Here is a 21,465-nt window from a genome sequence, read left to right on the forward strand (position 1 = left end):
TCAAGTCTCTAGCGCGTATGGGATTGACGGACATGGCTAGATCGACTTGGATTCTGATGCTGATCAAGAATATATACAGATACTTTATGGGGTCGGAGATGTTTGCTTCTGCTTCCATTTTCAATGGGTTCAAGGTATAACAAGAAAAACAAAAAGGATATCGTGTCGCGGCCAATTTGAACGAAAACTCCATTCAGATTGTGTATAAAAATCAATTGTGTTATATTCTTTAATAGCATAACAAATATCATAATTGTACATATAAAATTGTCAATCTATTAAAACTAAACAAAAACAAAATATATAAAATATGTTTTGTGCATGGGTCGGTTGAATGTGTGTGTGTATTTTGTGTGTGTTTGTGTGTGTTTGTGTTTGTGTGTGTATACGCACGAGTATATCACCGTAAATTACAAAAGTACTCAAAAGTACGCGTTAATGTAAAACATAAGAGAAAGAGAAGTGAAAGAAAACCAAGTGTTAACGACTGTGCAATACTCTGTTCACAATGTGATTCAACAATTAAATCAGTCGAAATGCGCCTTCCGCCATGTGACTCTAAAACTGTCAACGCGCCAAGCAGTGCCTGTCAAACGGTAACAATAGGAAATATCGATCATTGGGACTTGGGCGTGATCGATCTAACGAGCTGGTTCACAGCAGTCTATCAAACTTGATGATGATAGCTTTTCAATTCTGGCAGATATTGATTCTCAGGAGTCGTCCGACAATAAGTGGGCGTGGCCCGAGAATTGTGTTCATACCAGGGCTGCGCAGCTAAGCAACAAAAAAAATGTATTGCTGGTTCGGTTCACGAACCAGCTCCCTGCCTGAATATTCGGTTTGAGTTCAAACCTTGTTTTCTCTTTTTAGAATTCTATGAAAATAATTCAAGTTTTTAATTTACAATTTTGTACGTGCAAGAGGCAATAATTGGAGTCAAAGCTATTTTTACTTTGAGGCTGAAGCTCTCTTAAAAATTATTTGATTTTGAACCGAATAATTTTTGAAAAATAAATCGTTCGGTTCCGTTTGTGTTTTGGCCAAAGGTTCGGTTCATTGGGGACAATCAATTGGAGTTCCGGGCTCGAATTGGTTCCAATTTCTGTGCAGCCCTGATTCATAAAAGCAAACGCACAGGGCACAGACCAAATATGCCCCTTTTCCCAGTGTGTACAGAGTATAAAAACAAAACTGTCAACAGAAATTGTCGTGTGTCTAATTGCATTTTTTGTTGTTTGTTGTTTGTTTTTTGCTATTGCAGCTCCCCTCCTACCCCCCTTGGCCATGTTGATTTATAAATAATGTATGTCTATAGCTATGAATACGTATGTGTATGCATGCATGTGTGTGTAGCCCTGACCTAAGCCTACTCTTAGTACATATGTATATGTATATTGTCTAGCGCTGCGTACAGCACACACTTTTCTTTTGATTTTCATTCAACATTTTCTTCGAAATGTTCCCTAAAAGCTACACAAAAAAAAATTACAAAAAAAAAAACGAAAAAAAAAACAGAGTACAAAAAAATTGAAAATCAATAAAAATGATTTAACAAAGTCGAACATTGCCCTGCCCTGACCTGCCCTGACCTGCCCTGCCCCCGTTCCTGCCCATCCCAGCCGCCGATGGATGAAGCTAACTGAGCGCCAGCTGCTCGGAATTGTACTTCTGCTCGGCCTGGTGCTCCTGATAGCGCTGCAGCGGGGGAATGGCAAACATGACCAGCCCACTGATGGCGATCATCAGGCCAGCCATGAGGAAGGCCGGCGAATAGGAGCCGGTTATGTCGTACATCCAGCCTGTTAACAAAATATACATGTTTATATATATATATATATGTATATGTATATGCCATATACGATATGGGGTTATGTGCAACTCACCCCCAATGGGCGGTCCAATGAAGCTAGCGATGCCCTGGAAGAGCAACAGCAGCCCGAAGGCATTGGTCAGCTTCTCCAGGCCCAGCAGATCCACCAATATGACCGAGGTCAGGCCCACATAGGCGCCAATGGTGAAACCGAAGACGGAGCAGTAGATGAGCAGCGAGTAGTAGTCCACGCACAGCGGAACCATCGCCGTGGCTGCAACAAATCGGGGCAGGGATTAGCTATAGCTGGAATCTCGGCTGAGCCGACTTACCAATGCCGCAGGCGGTGAGGCACACATTGTGACGAGCAGGCGATTCACCCACGGCTTGTCCGCTATGTAGCCCAGTATGATGCGTCCAATGGTATTGGCCACGCCGATCGAGGCAATCAGATAGCTCGCCTTCGATTTGCTAATGTTCAGCGTTTCCGCTTGGGAGACCACGTACAGATAGGGCACATTGAAGCCGATGCTTGTGCAGAAATTTGATACGGAGAAGATCACAAAGATCATGTCCTTCAGCAGCGAGAAGTTCATCATTTCCGCGAACGTATCGCGCGTCTCCTTGGAGCAGCTGATGCAGCCGCAGCATTTGGTCACCTCCTGTGGAACGCAAGCGGATCATAAATCAAACATTTTCTATACCCCTTGAAAATGTCTAAGAAAGGGTAGTATGGTTTTATGCTGATGTATCCCATTGCACCCAAAATAAAGAGCACTGAAAATTTTATAAAGATCGGACTGTATAGACCGAAGGTATACAGAGAAGGGAAAAGGTAGAAGGAAGGGTATCTACTGCTCAGGCATTTTCTTTAAGTAATTTTCGCAGATATCCAATCAGATCTTGGCCAATATCTTATCGTATTCGCTTCGATTTCATAAAGATCGGACTGTATAGACCGAAAAGAAGAAAGAAGGCAGGGTATCTACTGGTCAGGCATTTTCTTTATGTAATTTTCGGAGATTTCCAATCAGATCTTGGCCTATGTCTTTTCGAATTCGAATGGAAAACTTTCACAGGTACTCAATTAATTGGAGCTGGCTCAGTCAGAAGTGGAACTAGTTCCGTCAGAAGTGGAACTAGTCCAGTCAGAAGTGAAACTAGTCTAATGCGTAACTGCTTCAGTTTTGTTTACAGTTTTAGGTGTCTCGGGTTCAACACAAGTTCTCTTGCGCATTGCACACCTGATCAGGGTCGAATGCCATGCGTTACGTTGCGGGATTAGATAAGTTGGTTGATTGGTTGATTGGTTGGTTGGTGGATTGGTTGGTTGGATGGGCTGGCAAGGGGTGGTGCGACGTGGTTGGAGCGCTACGCATGTCGGATTAACATATACGCACATTGAAATGAGGCGTATGTAAGTAGCTCATGTAAGTTTAATGTAGGCTGATCTAATGAATAATTAACAGGCGGGCCGACGGGTCGCCGCCGTCTGGCCCAAAAGACGGCGCTGCTTATCGCTGGCGGTTAGTGTCTGTGCGCCCGTAAAGCTGGCAGCAACTAGGAACTGCGGCTGGAATCGCCTGGCAATGACACAAACACTGGCCGATTTCTATGAGGACAGCGAAATCTTTGTCACCGGCGGCTCGGGCGTGGTCGGCAAGGCGCTAATCGAGAAGCTCTTGCGCTCGTGCAATGTGAAACGGATCTATGTGCTGCTGCGTCCACGACGCCAGCTCAATGCCGAGCAGCGGCTGGTCAAGCTGCGCAATGCGAAGGTGTTCCAGGTGCTGCGCCTCAAGAAGCCACAGGAGCTGGACAAACTGTTCGCCATACCGGGCGATGTCTCCGAGCCCGGTCTGGGCATTGATGACAAGCACCGGCAGCTGCTCGAAAACGTATCGCTGCTGTTCCATTGTGCCGCCACGGTGCGCTTCGATGAGCCGCTGCGCGTTGCCCTCCAGCTCAATGTGGGCGGCACTCTGGAGGCATTGAGATTCGCCGAAAGTCTGCAACAGCTGCGCATCTTTGTGCACGTCTCCACCTTCTTTAGCAATCCCTATTTGGAGTGTGTGGAGCCCAAGGTGCTTAATCGCATTCCCTTGCGCTATCTATCGCCACTTGGCTAAGTTCTCGCCTCTCGTTTCTTCCTACTTCTTCCAGTGCTATTCCTCGCCCATGGACTGGCGCATGTGTCTGCGTATGCTGCATGAGATCAAGGACGATAACATCCTGGATACGCTTACCCGCAAGTGAGTTCCTATCAATACTTTGTTCTCACTGTTAGACCTAGCTCAAAGTAGGTGGGAAAACGTTTCAAGTGACTCACAAACTGTAATTTTAAAGCTGTTCAAGCGGTAACTCTAAAACTGTGCCTTTGAGAGAGGTCATCGGTAAGACAACATATCTAACGCAGTGATTCTCAAACTGGCTAAAACGAAAACTGTGAGAACAGCGCCTCTAAAACTGTGGCCCTATGATTTTTGAAAGTAGATCTGCATCGAATGAAATGACAATTACAGTATTTTTTTTGCGCGACTCTCAAACTGTCAAATTAGCACTGACTCCCAAACGGTGACTGTAAAACTGCGATCTGAAAGAAGATAAGAGGGCGCAATATTTTCCGCCTGATCTTTTGTGGAGATCATCAGTAATCAACAGACTGAATTTTGTGACATCAAAACTGTAAACCAACAATTATTAAGTAACTCCACAACTGCGACCTTAAAATGTATACGAAATTGAATATTTATTTAAAACTGTGCATTGGTGGAAGTGAAGCACACACCTAATTTGGTGGCTTAAAAGCAGCGACTCTCAAACTGTGACCTTCAAACGAACTCTAAAACTGTAACTCTATAGCCGTGACCTTCAAACTGTGACTTTAAAAACTGTTGCGCAAACAGGTTTGACAGGACGGATGCGAGATGATATTTATGCATTGCTTGCTACACTTTCCAACACACATTTCTCTAGGCTAATTGTGGGCTTTCCCAACACGTACACCTTTACGAAGAACCTAGCCGAGTCTCTGATCAACGACTATCGCACGCGCCTGCCGGTTATCGTCTATCGGCCCTCGATAGGTTTGTTAATCATTCTGTTTGCCTACCCTGTAATCGATAATCGGATTGTGCTTCGGCTACAGTGCTCTTTGCGGTAAGCGATCCCCTGCCCGGCTACGCGCCCTCGCTGATGGGCGCCATGGGCCTCTTCTCGCTGGTGGGCGCTGGCCTGCTGAAGACCGTCTATATAGGGCGTGATGTACACCTGGATATAACTCCGCAGGATATGGGCATAAAGGGCATGATCTATTATACCAAGTGCGGCTACGATGCCTACGTTCAGGGGTAAGTGCATTTACCATAATCCCGCCAAGATATTTCCCTTATCCCCATGCCCGTACAACTGTAGGGCGCCCAAGGAGTTGCTGGTGTACCAAACGTCGTCGCGCAACCACATACCGTTCACGTTCCGGCGAATGGCCACACACATGGATGAAATGAATCTGTGGTACAGTGGCGCCTTCCTCAAGAATCTATGGGTGCCCGGCTGTCACTATACGGACAATCGTTTCGTCTACAAGTTCCTCGTCTTCACCAAGCAGCTACTGCCCGCCCTATTCGTGGATCTGCTGCTGCGACTCTGCGGACGCCGCCCGGCCATAATGCCCATCATGCGTAAGCTCTACCACACGCTCGAGGTGATGAAGCCCTTCATGTTCAACAACTATGACAGTCCCGGCGCCACAGATCTAACGCGCATGCTGGAGCAGAACAGAGGGTAGGTCATATCTATATCTACAGCTATATCGATATCTATATCTCTAAAACTGTTTGTCCGGACTGACTCGCTGACTGACTGACTGACTGACTGATTACTGATTAACCATAGCGCAAAACTTTCAAAGATTAAACGGGGATTTGGGGAATTCCGCCGAAAAATAACCCGTAAAACGGCTTAACCTTATTTGTTTACCCGCCGGTTAGTCCCAAACTCATTTTCAAGAATCTTGGTGAAAAATTTGTTTGAGCTTTGTTTCACACTTATCGCAAAATCCACCCTCATTGGTGAAATTGGGGTTTCAGTGAGTTTGGAAATTGCACCCGCAACTGTGAAAAATTGGCGTAAAATTTTTTGAAAATAAGTTTCTGTGAAAATTCATGTGAAATATATTTCACGCATTTCGCCAAATCCACCCGATATTGTGCACTAAATGGGGCTCTACATTGTAAAAGATATCATATTTAATTGCTTACGTGGCAGGCAATGGGAATGGAAAAGACGATAATGTTGACAAATTAGAAAGAAAATGAATTGAATTATATACTGTATTTTTATTGCAGCACCGAATTCGATCTGTTCGACGAATACGAATACGCACACCGTACGGATCGCCTGACGTCCGCCTGCAGCAATATGATCCAGAGCATACGGCACGATCTGCTCAATGAGGACCCCAGAACGTTGCCGCGGGCCAAGCTACTAATACGCATGTAAGTAGTTGCACCTAGTGAATTATTTATGTCTATATCTATATATATATATATGTCTGCTTAAATCTCTGACCGCAGCAAGAAAGCCATCTACAATGTGATACGCTTTTATGTGCTCTATAAGCTGCTCAGCTGGCTCTGGTACCGCTTTCTGGCCTAGTTGCCCAGACGATGTTCGGACTCGCCCTCAACCAAGTTAGGCTAAAATATTTTTGTTTACTTTTTTTTTTTTTGTTTTTTTTCCCCTAGACTAGAGCATAATATACATATTTCTGGAAACTGACTACTTGGCATTAAAATGTTATAACTCGACTAAGTAGAGTTTAAATGCAGTTAGATGCAGCCTCTGGCGTTGCCAGATATTTACGAAAAATTGTCACGTATTTTTGCACAAAATATGCAGCCACACTTGGTTGTTGTTGTTTTTTTTGTTTTATTGTTTTTTGTCTTGTTTGTATTTGTACAAACGGCTACGCATCGGAGTCGGAGACGCCTTCGACATCTTGTTGGCCGCAATTGTAGATGGCCAAAATGCTCTCCAGCAGATCATCCCAGACCTCATCGGCCATGGCAATGCCAGCCATGCCAAGTCCCAGAGCTGGATGCGTGCGATAAGGGCTTTCAAGTTTTTGTTTCGTTCCCAATAATAACTTTCAATTGAATTGAGCAATTTTGATACCTTCAATGTATTCCAATTCCTGTAGTGCGGTTTTTATTTTAAATTCTGCGACTTGATCCAGCAAGTTTGTCATTTCTGCAAATTCCTCAAAGCTTTGTTTTTTGATTTTGCCGAAGGCTCTGACAGCCTGCCAATTCTTAATCATGTGACCAGGTTTGAATATTTACAAAATACGAAATATTTCTTCTGGTATTTAATTAAGCATTAGCATATACATACGTATGATAGATCATGCTTTTGAAGCTCTCACAAGGAATATATGTATCTCAGAATGTTTTTCTTATTTATGTATATTGAAGATCTTTATTCGATTCAAAATATTGGAATACAGCATAAAATACTGGCACAAGTTGGCAGAGCTTATTGCTTTTATTAGCTTTGAGCAAATGGGGAACAGTTTCTGAAATTCGTTCAGTTGCAATTGTTTCTAAGTTCCCGAAGATTTCTCAGCTAAAAGCTTTTTGCTGCTCAAGCTTATGAAGTATCTGATAAGACGAACTGTTCAGTTTTGTAAGATGTTATGGCAATATGGACAACTCTTGAGTTTGAAGAATGTCAAAGGTTCATTAATTATAATCCAAATCAGTTTTTAGCTGACCATTTAAATCAGTCGCAGCAGTAGAAATCCTAAAGCTAACAACTTGAATGTATTTGAAAAATATCGGAAAACTAGAAAGTTATTAAGTTATTGTGTGGATAAAGTGGAAATACTTGAAACAGTTTTTTTGACAGAGCTTTATATATGCCGGATCAATGCCAGATATAATCAGCTCTTCAGTTGCAATAGCTAAGTCGGTATATTTTGGATATACTTAATAAAAAATCGAACGGTATTTGATTTAGCAGAAAACTTGAGTCTTGAGCTGGGAACATAGTTATATACCCGGAAAATTGTAGATTGATTGCGTGTATTACATATTCACAAGTTTGGCAAAGGCTCTCCAAACTGTTCACAGATGGAAGGTTATGGAACTTTCAATTGCCAGAGTCCAGGTTCCAGGAATATTTCAACTTCGGTATGCCGAAGCAGCGGGTTTTTTTTTTTTTTTGTCGCTAGCCCCTAAGTAGCCTTTGGCTAAGATACTCAAATACAATGTTTCGCAGCTGTACTAACAAATTTTCCATATAAAATTCAAGTCTCAAAAAAACCAAAAAAAAAAAAAACAAATCAATAAATGAACCAGAGTCGAATGTGAGGGAAGCTGCGTCGAATACTTAGCCCGGCAGACCAGATCCGTGCAAGCAGAGATTGCGACTGGCACCGGGTCTGCCCACAAGGAGGCGGCCCCCATTGACCCCGATGCGGTTTCTGTTCTTTCTGATACGCTGCCTGCTGGCGCTGCTGGTCGTGCTCTACGTGGCGCTGCTCGTCGACGAGTACCAGGCACGCGAGAAGACGCAGCGCCAGCGGCAGCCGCAGCCCGAATGGTCCGGGCTGCAGTGATTGAATAAAGTGCTTACCTGACTCTGGGCGAGCGGATGACTCTGTCTTAGGGAGCCATAGCGCTTGATGATGCCGGAACCGGTGCGCGAATGCGACAGATCATTCCGTGAGCTGGCGTACTCCGGTATATTGTGCAGCGAGCCCTGCAATCGATCAGTGGCCATAAGCAATCGAGTGCAGCAAAGTGACATGGTGTCCACCTACCTGATAGAGTGCGTCCGGGCGGTACATGGTGCCGCTGGCGCTGCGCTCCCGGTGCGTCTCGCGCAGCGGCATCAGCTGCGGCTGGCTGGCAAATGTCCGGCCGAAGTCATCGTTGCTGGTGCTCTTCACCACCGTTGTCGTCGTCGGGCCATTGACGGCCTGGCCATTGAGCAGGCCGTTCGAGTTGTTGTTCTGCTTGGAGGGCATGCGATTAGTGTGGGCCACGTGGAATCAGGCAGGCGGGCAGGCAGGCGGGGGCGAGTAGGCACTTACCAAACTGGGCTTGAGATTATGCCCAACGCTGTTGGAGCGACATAGCCCGCCGCCGACGGCGCTAGCCGAATCGGGTCGCGGCGGCAGCTGCAGATACTGATCCGTTGACGTTGGCTTCACTCCGGCGACTTGAGCCTTGAGCGGCTCCAGTTCGGCGGGCGTTACATTTTGATCCATGATCGTCGATTTCTTTGCCAGCTTGGTCACTTTGGTGCGCGGCGCCTCCAGTGGCCGGAACATGGCGCCGAATATAATGCAATTGAGCACCACGCCGCCAATGATGAGCATTGCGCCGCGCCAGCCATAGCTCTTAATCAGCAGCTCCGTCAGCGGGGCAAAGACAAAGGTGCCAAAGCCGGAGCCGCATACAGCAATGCCCGTGGCCAGGGAACGGCGCGCCTCAAAGTATTGCGTTACGCTGACAATGGCCGGCAAATAGATGAGCCCAAAGCCCAAGCCAGTGCCGAAGCCAATGGTCACTATCAGCGTGGCCACATTCTGGGCAAACATGCTGACAATTATGCAGCCGGCCGCCAGAATGGCGCCCGCAATGGTCACCGGTCGACAGCCATAGCGATTCACAAACGAGGAGCTGATGGGACCTGGTTAAGATGCAGTCAATAGCTTGGGATTATTTCCGTTTCGGATATATGTACCAAATACGGGCACGCTGCCCCACTTACCCGATGAAAAGGTAACGCCCACCATTATGGATGCTATCCAGGCGGTGTAGCCCTTGCCCTCATTGAAGTACGTGAGAAACTCATTGTAGAATATGCCAAAGGAGTAGGTCATGCCGTCGGCTAAGTGTCGAATAGATAATAAGCTGTTAATTTTGACAGTGTGGCAACCCTAAAGCCTGCTCAAGTGCTCTAAGCTATAAAGATCTAAACATAAATCTGTTATAAGTTAGTTGACAGCAAGTTAAATTACTTCATTTTAATAAAGTGTGGCAACCTTAAAGCTTGCTCAAGTGGTCTGTTCGAGCTATAAGATCTAGGTGCATTCCTGTTACGAGTTCATGTGAATTGACAACACGTTAAATTACTTCAATCGCTTGTCAAAGATATTAATAGCGTGTTATTTTGACAGTGTGGCAACCCTAAAGCCTGCTCAAGTGCTCTAAGCTATAAAGATCTAAACATAAATCTGTTATGAGTCAATGTTAGTTGACAGCAAGTTAAATTATTTCATTTTAATAAAGTGTGGCAACCCTAAAGCTTGCTCAAGTGGTCTGTTGGAGCTATAAGATCTAGGTGCATTCCTGTTACGAGTTCATGTGAATTGACAACACGTTAAATTACTTCAATCGCTTGTCAAAGATATTAATAGCGTGTTATTTTGACAGTATGGCAACCCTAAAGCCTGCTCAAGTGCTCTAAGCTATAAAAATCTAAACATAAATCTGTTATGAGTCAATGTTAGTTGACAGCAAGTTAAATTATTTCATTTTAATAAAGTGTGGCAACCCTAAAGCTTGCTCAAGTGGTCTGTTCGAGCTATAAAAGCTATTGTTAGTTGACAACAGGTTAAATTATTTCAGTCGCTTGTCAAAGATGTTAATAGGGTGTTCATTTTGGCAAAATGTGGCAACTCTAACGCTTGCTGATGGTCTGGACTGTTCGAGTTATAATGACCTAGGCATATTGCTGTTACGAGCTAGTTTTAGTTGACAACAAGTTAAATTGTCTCAGTCGCTTGGTCAAAGATATGATGTTCTCATTTTTGCACAAGTGGCAACGCCATACAAGCTGCTGTCAAATTTCATGTTAGTTTTTAAAACGTTGCTTATATAAATGGTTCATTTTTCGCAAAAGTGGCAACGCCGCGCTTATCAGTTGACAACAAGCAATGGATACAGTTTTTTTAAACTGTCAAACGCAAGCTTTTTTTGTTCACAAATGTGCTTCAGTGCTGCCAGATGTGCAAAAGAATTTACATATTTAACGTATAGTTAAACTGCGTGTCAAATTTGCATGGAAAATTTATTTAAAGACATTGAAAAGGCGTCAACTGTGAACTATCAAAACGTCTTCACGGACCAAACTAGTTGGATTAAGTCCAATCGGACAAATTCCAATTGGACTGAGTGCCATTCCCCCAAAAGTAGGCAATACTCCATTGACTTGTGGAGGAATGTGTGCGGAAAGTGTTTTGCAAAAACTTGGAATTTCGAATAGCTGCTCATAAATCAGTTTAGCTGGCAATTAATGAAATTTCCCCCCCCCCCCCCTCTTTTTTTTCTCTGTTTATCAGCAATGCTACCGTTGACATTTTTATGACCCAGAATTAGGCAACCAGATAAGGGGCATGGCCGTTGGCCACATGTGGAGTTCCTTATGGCTCTGACATGATAAGATTGGCCAATTAACCAAAATTGATAATTATGTATAGCCAATTACATGTGCGCCCCTCGTCTGTCCCTATGCACACATATCTATGTATTTGTGTATATGTACATATATGTATTTATTTAAGTATCAACCTAGGCCCTATCGTAAATCAGCTGCTAACTAAATTTTATGGCCAGGCGCTAATCGCGCGTCTGGCTAACAAATTTGATTTGCACGATTAGTGCGTTTATTTCTGATACACCCTCCCCTTCCTCATATCATAAGCTGACCAAGGTTTTTTTGCCTCTTCATCCATAGATATATGTATATAGTTTTTGTTCTTTATTGATTTATGAATGCAGCTCCGGGCGGTTGCCATGCGACTGGGCCAACCAAATTCAAGTAGAAATTGAAGCAGAAGCTTCAGCAGCAGAAAATTTTATTATATGTAAAAGTTCGCAGTACACAGCGTGCACAGTGGTTGGAAATCAATGAACACGCAGCGAAATTTTTACCGCCCACATCTTTAATTAACCTGAAGCTAACTAAGAAAATGAAGAGCTGGAGCCTTATCTTGATCCCAAATATTCAATCTATTGAAGCTTCAAATGTGAGTAGGAATATTTTGTAACCAAAGCCTAAATTTTTTATGATTTTTGGCGGTGCCTAACTCAAGAGTTTTTTTTCAGGTTCGTTGCAAAGTTAAGAGTCAATTCAAATGCCGGGTTCGAGCCGGCAATTGGTTTATACCTCAAATCGAATCGCTGTAAATATTTGTTGGGCACATAAACTTAGACTTTGCTTTATCGTTATTATAGCATTTGATAGCGACATTATCGATTTGATTATAGATAAGACATTAGTTATTTCAAGTTCTCTGAGTTACCAACTAAAGCATTGCGTGTGTTAAGTGCTGTTCAAGTGCCTGATAGCGTCTACAATTATTCGATTATGTTTAAATACTTTGTCAAAGACAGCCATTATGCGCTCAAAGACATTTTCTTACATGCATACTTGTCGCTTCATATCACATCTATTTATAATCGGGTTTCTAAACTTATGAAAAAGGCATTTGCTGGTTTTTTTTAGCTCAGATATATATGATAATATCTTGCACAGACATAAAGAAGGCTTGCTTCTAAGAAGTAGTGTATATCTGAATTGCTTTAAATAGTAATATTTTCTAGAGACCGCCTTTCTATGCGATTTTCAAGCATGCACTACGTTTTGTTATTTTCCTTACATGCTCACTTAGTATGCCTTTCTATCAGATTATCATTTATTTTTCAAATGCTTGTTCCCAATTCTCCACATTTGTCATAATTCGGATATGCAATTTCAGTGCGACCTTGCCCCACTGTGCGTTCACTTGTTGGCCCGTGACAAGTGTCCACGCTGGTTAATTGACTTTGGGATAAGCACTTACTGACTATGTGAATCATAAACGAGCCAAAGACCACAACCCAGCCCCAGCCGCCATCTGGGGGCGTTGGCAACGGATCCATATCCATTTCGCATTGCCCATTCCCATTGCCCGGCTGCTGATGCTGCTGCGTCTGTTGGGATTTTCTGCGTGCTGGCGGTCCGTGCACCATTTTGTGACCTTATCCTGTGGAATGTACGTGTGTGTGTGTGTGTGTGTGTGTGTGTGACTGGCTCACTGCCCTGCGGCGTTTGTCTTAATCTCGACCGCTGTGGCTGCTGCTCAAGGTGTATGTGTGTGTGTCTCTCTCTCTCTCTCTCTCTTTATCTCTCTCTCTCTCTCTTAGGTAGAGAAGTTCCTTATCTGAGCTGCGATTTCGACTGCAGCGGCTGCTGTGGCATGTTGTGCGGGCCGTCTGAAATGAATTTGAAAAGCAATTAGATATGGAAACATCGTATCAGCATAATTCGCAATAACTGGTACAGTAAAACAATTATAAACAAAGATGCTTAAGAAAATGTCAAGGAAAAGTCGTGCAAAACATAAATTCAAGTATAAATTGCTTATAATTCTCAAGTGGTTATAGCTTCGGAGGGAGGACAAGGCCTTGCAAATCTCGAATCGATTGCAAACGAGAGCTTCTTGATATCTGCTCTCTCCTGGTGTTTAAACCTGCTTGTTGTTGGTAGACACATTGTGTCAAAAGTGAAAGAGGTGGCAATTCTGTAATTTGAGGCATGCATTGTTGAAACTGGATAAGATTTAGTTGATTTTCTATATCGTATAGCTGATATAGCTAGAGTTTAGTGTCATTTTTGGCATAAATTTACAAAATTGATTAGGTTTTAAATGCCTTTTTATATATTTTTAAATCTTTTTGTAAATTAAAGATAAAACCTAAAATAATTTTAATTTTTCTTAAGATATACAGGACCATATATGGAGAATATGACAATTGTTTCACAATTCAAAGCAGCTCTGGAGAAGAGGTGTCAATATTCAAGCCACGACTGTAATTTTTGTCAGCCAGCTTAAATTTGAGGTGCTGCCAATTTAGCGATTGCGGCGTTGCCACACATTTAACCGTTGACAGATCATAACTAATTAAATCAAAACTCTATTTGTCATTGAAAATATTGACGTTGTTTAGCAGAATCGAAGAATTCATTAAATGCAGCTGTCATTAAATGCAAACGGAGACAGATAGAAATGGGAGCTGTTGTTGCTCCGCTCAGTTCGTTCAGTTCGCTGATGTTTGCAAAACCGAATCGAAGCGGTTATCAGGTTGAGGCGCCACCTTCTGAACTGCCCGTCAATCGGGCGGCGTAACGCTGACGAGTCAAAACAAAAACAAATACTTTGCTTGGACCCTGGCAGAGAGAGAGAGAGAGATTGAGAGAGTATCTGTGAAGTCCAGAAGCTTCGTTGATTTGCCATTGTTGTTGTTGCTGGGCTGCTATCAGCGGCCTCTTGAACTGCGCGGGCGCGGTCGGGCGCTCAAATAGAGGGGAGGTAGAGGTGGGCCTCTGACATGATCCGATCCGATTCAAACCGAAACCGAAACCGAGACAAATCGTGCATCAAAACAAATGGCAAAGTATAAAAACAGTTTTATTTTTAATTAAAACTCATTTATAGATTGCCTTTGATTATCAGGCCGCTAGACCCCCAGCGTTTGTTTTGCTGACAATAAAATATATACATAAATATACATACGTATATACTAATAATGATATGGGAATTGTACAAAACACAGTCGTTAACCGAACAACAGCTGATCGCAAATCAAATCTGGTTTATGCGTACACAAAATGCTAGATAATCATTGAGAAAGTCACTGTAAATTGTTTTCAAGCTCAACATCGATTCTTAAGCTCTCAACAAAGGGATAACCCGCCTTCATTGAAAGATAGTTCCCCTTCACCTGATATGCTGTCAATTGGAGTGCTGCCCAATTAGCCTGCAATTAATAGCATCTGTTGGCAGCACTCCAATTGAACTCGCACTAGCTGGGTGGCAGCACTTTTCTTTTGACTGCAGTGCTGCCACCTTATTACTCAACTGCCAAATTAGGTGGTATCACGACAGCATCTCTTTGAAAGCTTGAAGTAAATGCAGCGTTGCCAATGCTGTAATTATGCATCTAACTGTACAACAGTGGAAACGTTGCGTTATCTAATTGCATTTGAAAATAATGTGAGATATGCAGTGGGAACGCTGCATTATCAAATAACAAGTTCTCTAAAACATTCTAAACATTCTTCTTTACATTCCGGTACACATTTGTAACGCCTGTAAAAGGTGTTAAATTTTGTTTTGATACATTTTTGTTTTCGTTTGGACAATCGCCTTAAAGTGGCTGCGTCTGCATATTTACATATGCTCAAATACATATACATACATATATAATACGATTTCTTGCATGCCCAATCAACATTGTTGTTCTTGCTGCCAGCAAGTCAAAAAACAATGCGCAAAAGTTGCAACAATGCAACGCGATGATAATAATGACACAATAAATGCACAGTGAGCACAATAATGCAATACAAAAGAAAAACAAAATATATATATACATACATATACAAGAGAATAACAAAGAGGAAAAACAAAATCGGAATCGAAATAACAAGGAAATGCAGCGCTTTTGATAGTGCCGCAAACGGGATACCCTTTCATGAATTGCAAACAAGTCGCGAGTGCTCGAATAGGAGGTACCCTGTACTTAGTGTTCAGCATTATAATTATCTTTCTATTGAATTGAGTGCAAATAGATCACAAATGGAAAGGGTTTTTTTTAGCGGGGAAAGGTAGACGAGAGTCTAGATATTTAAACTGCGAGATATATCCCAAATGCAGATATCGATATCGATTTCGATAACGATAAATCAGCATAGTTTCTTCCTCTAGCTATACAAAACACTTCCATTTCTTAGTCTGTAGCGTCAGTTAAGTTGAAGGCGCAGTTCCTTGACCTCTTACATAACATTCCTTATATATAATATCGTTACATTTACAATGGCAAAATGTTGTGCAACTTTTTTCTAGGGTATTACAATGAAAATGAGAACAATAATGCTTGTGTTTTCTATCCACCGATTATCAGCGAATGCTCAGATGTTGCCACATAAAAACGCCAACTTATGTACATATACATATATATACATATATATATATATCTGCTATATACATATTTCTTATATGCAGCAGCAACAACAACAAAGTTTGCCGCAGCTCAGTCGCAACAAAGCAACTCGATTAGGCTTGGCTTGTGGCAGCTGAGGAGCATCTCTGACAGCAGCAGCAAGTGTGTGTGCACAACAAAACAGGAAACGGCGCCATGTGACTCACCAGTCACAGTCACAGTCGCAGTCGCAATCACGGTTCACGCCTCACAGTCACCGCCAAAAGTCAGCGCACGGCGGCGCTGAGCTTTGTGTAATCAGAGGCAATTAAATTAGAACGAGGTACCTGAACCTCTGCTCGGCAACAAGCAGCACACACACACACACACACACACACACACAAACACAAATGTCTTGACCATGACTTTCAGTCGGACGTGCCTAATCTCGTGCGGTTAAATTACTTACAAAAAATGTGATTATGAACAAATTAAAACAACGACAAGATGATACGAATATTGCGCATACGCAGCGTTAAGCTAATTGAAAGCGAGATGGACAAAAAAGGTAGACATGTGCAACGCCCACTTAATAGATTCAATAAAAGAAAGATTAAAAAAAAATTGAAAATTAACACCAACGTCGAACACTAAATACTCTTATAGAGTTTCAAAATCTAGTATATCGAATTGTTGCAGATGTTTTAGGGAAAAATTAAAGCTCCTTAGTGCTGCATCTAGTCAAGATACCGAATATAAATATAAAATTTATATGATATAGTTCCGACAACCCGACAGATATGGACCCACAACTGAGAGACTAAAAAAAAGATCAACAGGCAAGGGAAATTGGAACTGATCAAAAATATATGTACGTATATACTGGATGGAATCGAACACGTGTCCTGAGTACCATCGAGAGGGGAGTACCATTAAATACCTACAGCTATATAAACTGGTCATTTTCGCATTTCCCCATATACTAGCTATTATATAGGCCCGACTTTTGAGCTGCCACACTAGCTCATCATCATATAATATAACTCTAACTTACTGCATATTTTAAACTTTTCCTAAATATCGTACACTCTACTAGTCTAACAAGAACAAACTCGGTTCACATGATGGCTAATGCGTCTGTCAAGCTGTTGCAATAGGAAATATCGATCTATGACGGAGCTTACAAAAGCTAGAGACATCAACTTAGGGATAACGGTTCTCGTAGAGTACATACGGACTTAGAGTACCTCCTCCATTGCCTCATTTTTACAGCTATTGCCTTGGTCTTTGGCATTTGTACATACTTGTATGCCATTTGTAAACTCCAAAAATTTCATGAATATCGGACTTTTAACACCGAAGTTAATCAAGAATGCATTTCCCAAATAAAGTCTGGACAAAGGAAAGCAGAAGAGCGCAACTTAGTATGTGCGTGCGAGCGTGCGTCCGTGCGTGCGAGAGTGTGTCCGTGCGTGCATGCGTCCGTGTGCGCGTGCGTGCATGCGTGCGTGCGTGCGCTTGCACATTCTAGCCTCCTGTCATTTATACTCTTATTTGCTGTATGATAAAAATTGTTCTTAACAAGTTTCGAGATAGATTTGGAAAGTCTTTAAAAAATGAACAACCTCTTTAATTGCGATCCATGGTTGAGCATGCAATTGCATCCATTGTTGGGTGCACTCAATGCTATTGCTTAGACGAATTGGTTCAGTCCAAAGTCGAGTCTCTGGCTCCTATCAGGCGGCGACCGATAACAGCTTCAGTTCGCTTGGCCTGTTATTGACGCTTGGGTTTATCTAAGGGGCGTCAGCGAGTGTGCGTGTGTGTGTGTGTGTGTGCGGGAAGGGGTGAGGGGTGAGGGGGCAGCAGGAATGCATCATGAGGAATGCATACTGACCTATCCCCAGCCCTGGCCCAGACTCAAAGTGGAAATTTTCAAAGGAAATTGGCAAATTGGCAAACGCCAACAAGCTGCTTGCCGGCGGGGTGTGGACGCGCGGGGGAGGGGAGGCGGCAGGGGGGTTGGCAGGTTGTTTGATTACTGCGGTTTTGGCAGCTATTGCGTTGCAGCTATTGTTGTTGTTGTTGCCAAGTCGTTGAACTCGCGAAAAAAGCCAAAAACAAATAAACAAAATGCCAAAGTCGTGGGTCCCAAAGAAATAACAACAAAAACGCAAAGATAGAAAGCGGGAGAGAGAGCGAGAGAGCGAGAGAGCGAGAGAGAGAGAGAGAGAGACTTGATGAGTTAGTGAATCACGTTCAGTTCAGAGTTCATTTGGCTGGTTCATTTGGCGCCTCACTCAGTGGTTCAAACGGAACGCGAATTGGACCATTCGCTCACCTTGTGGAAAAGCATTCTGCCGTTGTTCGTCATGAATGGGAAATGGAAAATGGGAAACGCACGAGCGCGCGCGTGTGTGTGTGTGTGTGTGTGTGTGTGTGTGTGTGGAGGCAAGATGAATGAAAGACATTTATGAGGCTGCAAGCCTTCAGAAAAAAATATAATAAAAACTGTCGCAGTTGCATTTTTTTTGTTTTGGCTTTAAGAGCTGCGTCTTTGTCTTTATCTCGGTGTCGCTCTCGCTCTCGCTCTCACTCTCGCTCCATCTCTCTCTCTCTCGCTCTCGCTCTCGCTCCGTAGATGTCTTTATCAGTCAGATTCGCACTTTGTTCATTACAGATAGCGCATTAATTAGCATTCTATTAATTTACACGCCTGTCACAATAATGCAGTCGAATTGTGCGGTCAGACAATTTAATTGCTTTGGCCTTGGCTTTGATTCGCGTAGCGTCACGCTGCCTCCTCCCCCCCAATCCTACCACGCCCCCTACCCACGGGCCTGCCACTTGACCCAGTGACATCGATGCAACAGAGCTCGGTATACACTCACAGCGCTAAGGATCCTTTTGCCAGCGTCTGAATTCTGACTGACTGCAATTGAGGTTAGGTTCGTTTTTTGTTCGATACGAATCCTGTTTGAGTCCTATTGAGGTTAGGTTTTAATTGATATTATTTTGAGTTTTGACGAAATTTAATTTATTTGTTTTTTTTTCCAATTATAAAAATCCCTCTTTTGGAACAGAGAATACTATTTATATCAATAAAATTATGTTTAAAAGATTTTATTACAGTACCAATAATGAAAATAATAAGAAGAAGAAGAGGGAAAATTAATAATGATAAGAAGATGAAGAAATATATTTAAAAACGGACAATTCTGAAGTATTTGTCTGTATTATACTAAGTTCATAAAATGCAGCTATTGTCAGATATTACTCAGATAAACAGCCTTGCAATTGAACAAGTAAGAGGGATTAGTCGGGATCCCGCGAATGGGGGATACCCTGAACCCTCTTCTGCCAACACCAAGACTATAACATACTATTCTAGAAGCTAAATGTCAAGTTTGGTGACTCTAGCTTCTAAAACGTCAACAGGATTTCGATATCGACTTTTATCGATTGCCGGAAACGCGACAAATGATCGATTATCGGAAACAAACTCGTACAAGGAGGAGCTACATTTAAATCACGAGCTCTTTTAGGTTCTGAGATCGATATAGAACTAGATCGAATCGTCTCAAGTATATACATATATTCTTTTTGATGCCCTTTACATACCTCTGCACAAAAACAGTATACCCTTTTAACCACTTGTCACGTGTCATATTAAATTAAATCAAAAATGAATAATAATATTTGAAATAAGAAATCAACACATAGTATATAAATATAATTGGTTTAATCAAAATGCATTCAAATATAATTCCAGGCCATGCTTTCATAATCAAATCCACGAAACTTCAATATACAATTTGTGACACTCATGATAAGATATATGTACATATATGTACTATGTACATATAATTGTCTACTTCGATGAGAATTTGAACTGTTTGGCTTCGTTCTTGACTTGATCGTATCGCTGTCCGGCAAGTTCATTGCCATAGGCCGATTTGGAGGGTCTCACGCGGGGCACATTGCATACGGAATACCGTTGTTTACAGTGCGCTCAGTGTGGCAGCCACCTGTGGAGGGTTGTTGCCAAATGGGGCTAACTGTGTCACAGTGAGGCGCCTTGTACACGCACAAGCACAGCCACAATCACACCCACACCCAACGATACTCTCTGCTTGGCACACCCGCTGGTATACATATGTATATAGATATAGATTGTAGTATATTTTTAGTAATTTTGAGTGTTCGAAATTGAGAGAATTTAAAAATAGTTGCACGTTTTTGTGGTTTATTCGATGTTTTCTTAACTTTGTCAGTGCATGCCTTGCATTCGATCAGTCAAATTATTGAATATACTTTATTTTTATAATTATTTATATACTTTATAATATAGAACTTTAATTGCATCTTACCTGGTCCTAGCTTGCAGCTTGCACCTAAATATATTTTTTTTTTTTTTTATATTATTATATGTTACTTTTGACTCAGTTGCACTTTGTTTGATTTTTGTTGGTAGTGTCCTTTGGGTTTTTTCAATTTCGATTATTTTTCAATGAACTTCACTTTGCATTCGATGCGCTTCGCTGAGCTGCCGATTGGGAACTGAGACCGCGTCAACTTTGAAAATTGGCGGTTATTCGAATTGGAAACAACGAAAGTGTAAAAAAAATAACAATGGGTAGAACGAAAACAAAAACAAACTGTTATATATATGTACATATATGTTTTGTTGAGGCACAGCGCAGACGTGTTCAATTTCGATCTCGACTATCGGAGTGTGTAACGGTAATTGAAAGTATTTGCTTGGCTTTCGGCTCGATTATTTGTGATTTTTTTTGATCTTGTGCTCTGCTCTGGAGTGCTGCACAGCCGTTGCCGTTGTCAGTGCGCGACCAAATAAATCGGCAAAAAAAAAAAAAAAACAAATGAACAAATTACGGCGTGCCGCTCCGCAGCCAATCGACAAATGAGTGGCAACTCTTGCGCCTTTTCGCTCGCGTTCGCGCTCGCGTTCGCGTTCGCGCTCGCGCTCGCGTTTGCGTTCGTGCTCTGCTGCTCTCCGGTGCGCGCGCTCTCTGTGTGCTTTCTTATCAGTGGGCCAGAGAGTATGTAAGTAAGAGAGAGAGCGCAATAAGCTGTGTTAAATTTTAATTAACATATTTTTTGTTGAACATTTATATAGTATATGTATAGTATGAGCATAGTAAATGCCAATCGTTATAAATGTGATAACTAACTATATATTGTTGCTCTCCATTTTGTTCTCACTCTCTATCTCCCTCTCTCTCTCTCTCTCTCTCTCTCTCTATCTCTTTCTCTGCTTATTGGCTGAGTTTTACAACTTTTTGCAGTGGTTGGCAACATAATAAAGCTGACGAAAATCTATTTAATCGGCAATAGTCTGTGTTCCAGGGTATCTATATAGGCATCTACAATCGGCAATTGGCACAGCACATTTCTAGTTGCTTTTGATTTTTTTTTTGCTTTTTTTGATACAAGGACAACAATTCTTTAAAGACCGCATTAAATGTTTATCTTTTTACTATTTATAACCTTTTACTATTATATAAAATAAAAAAAAATACTAAAACGAAATGGAAAAATACCAAATAAAAAGGCGAATGATGAAAATATATTTCTATCACGTATGTATGTACATATGTATTTACTAAGCCAGTCAGTCAAGGCCAAAGAACTGCAGTTGGAGAAGCTAAGCAGTGT

At 42.1% G+C, this 21,465-nt stretch overlaps 2 protein-coding genes and 1 long non-coding RNA gene across 4 annotated transcripts; 2 read left to right on the top strand and 1 right to left on the bottom strand.

Moving 5' to 3' along the window:
- Nucleotides 1-1,553: 1,553 nt before the first annotated feature.
- Mct1 (Monocarboxylate transporter 1) lies at nucleotides 1,554-20,629 on the bottom strand. The gene is given in 10 exon segments (XM_064690518.1): nucleotides 1,554-1,802; nucleotides 1,887-2,087; nucleotides 2,146-2,175; nucleotides 2,178-2,475; nucleotides 8,450-8,575; nucleotides 8,637-8,828; nucleotides 8,910-9,511; nucleotides 9,593-9,712; nucleotides 12,669-13,080; nucleotides 20,157-20,629. Coding segments are annotated over 9 exon segments (1,902 nt in total). The 5' UTR covers nucleotides 12,838-13,080; nucleotides 20,157-20,629; the 3' UTR covers nucleotides 1,554-1,638.
- Nucleotides 3,331-6,621, top strand: FarO (Fatty acyl-CoA reductase in oenocytes). The gene is made up of 7 exons (XM_064690520.1): nucleotides 3,331-3,897; nucleotides 3,977-4,065; nucleotides 4,790-4,899; nucleotides 4,962-5,163; nucleotides 5,228-5,596; nucleotides 6,160-6,309; nucleotides 6,388-6,621. The coding sequence occupies exons 1-7, from the start codon at nucleotides 3,403-3,405 to the stop codon at nucleotides 6,467-6,469; spliced, it is 1,497 nt and encodes a 498-aa protein (XP_064546590.1). The 5' UTR covers nucleotides 3,331-3,402; the 3' UTR covers nucleotides 6,470-6,621.
- Nucleotides 12,778-14,376, top strand: LOC135434113 (uncharacterized). 2 transcript variants are annotated; one of them, XR_010437175.1, is made up of 2 exons: nucleotides 12,778-12,960; nucleotides 13,012-14,376. It is a non-coding gene; the product is annotated as an uncharacterized LOC135434113 (long non-coding RNA). The 2 variants fall into 2 exon arrangements; XR_010437176.1 differs by having other exon boundaries at nucleotides 12,778-12,954.
- Nucleotides 20,630-21,465: the final 836 nt, after the last annotated feature.

The sequence above is a fragment of the Drosophila montana genome, unplaced genomic scaffold (genome assembly GCF_035044405.1).
Source record: "Drosophila montana isolate Dmon_TW-CO22-7 unplaced genomic scaffold, ASM3504440v1 contig_3274_1, whole genome shotgun sequence".
Lineage (NCBI taxonomy): Eukaryota > Metazoa > Arthropoda > Insecta > Diptera > Drosophilidae > Drosophila > Drosophila montana.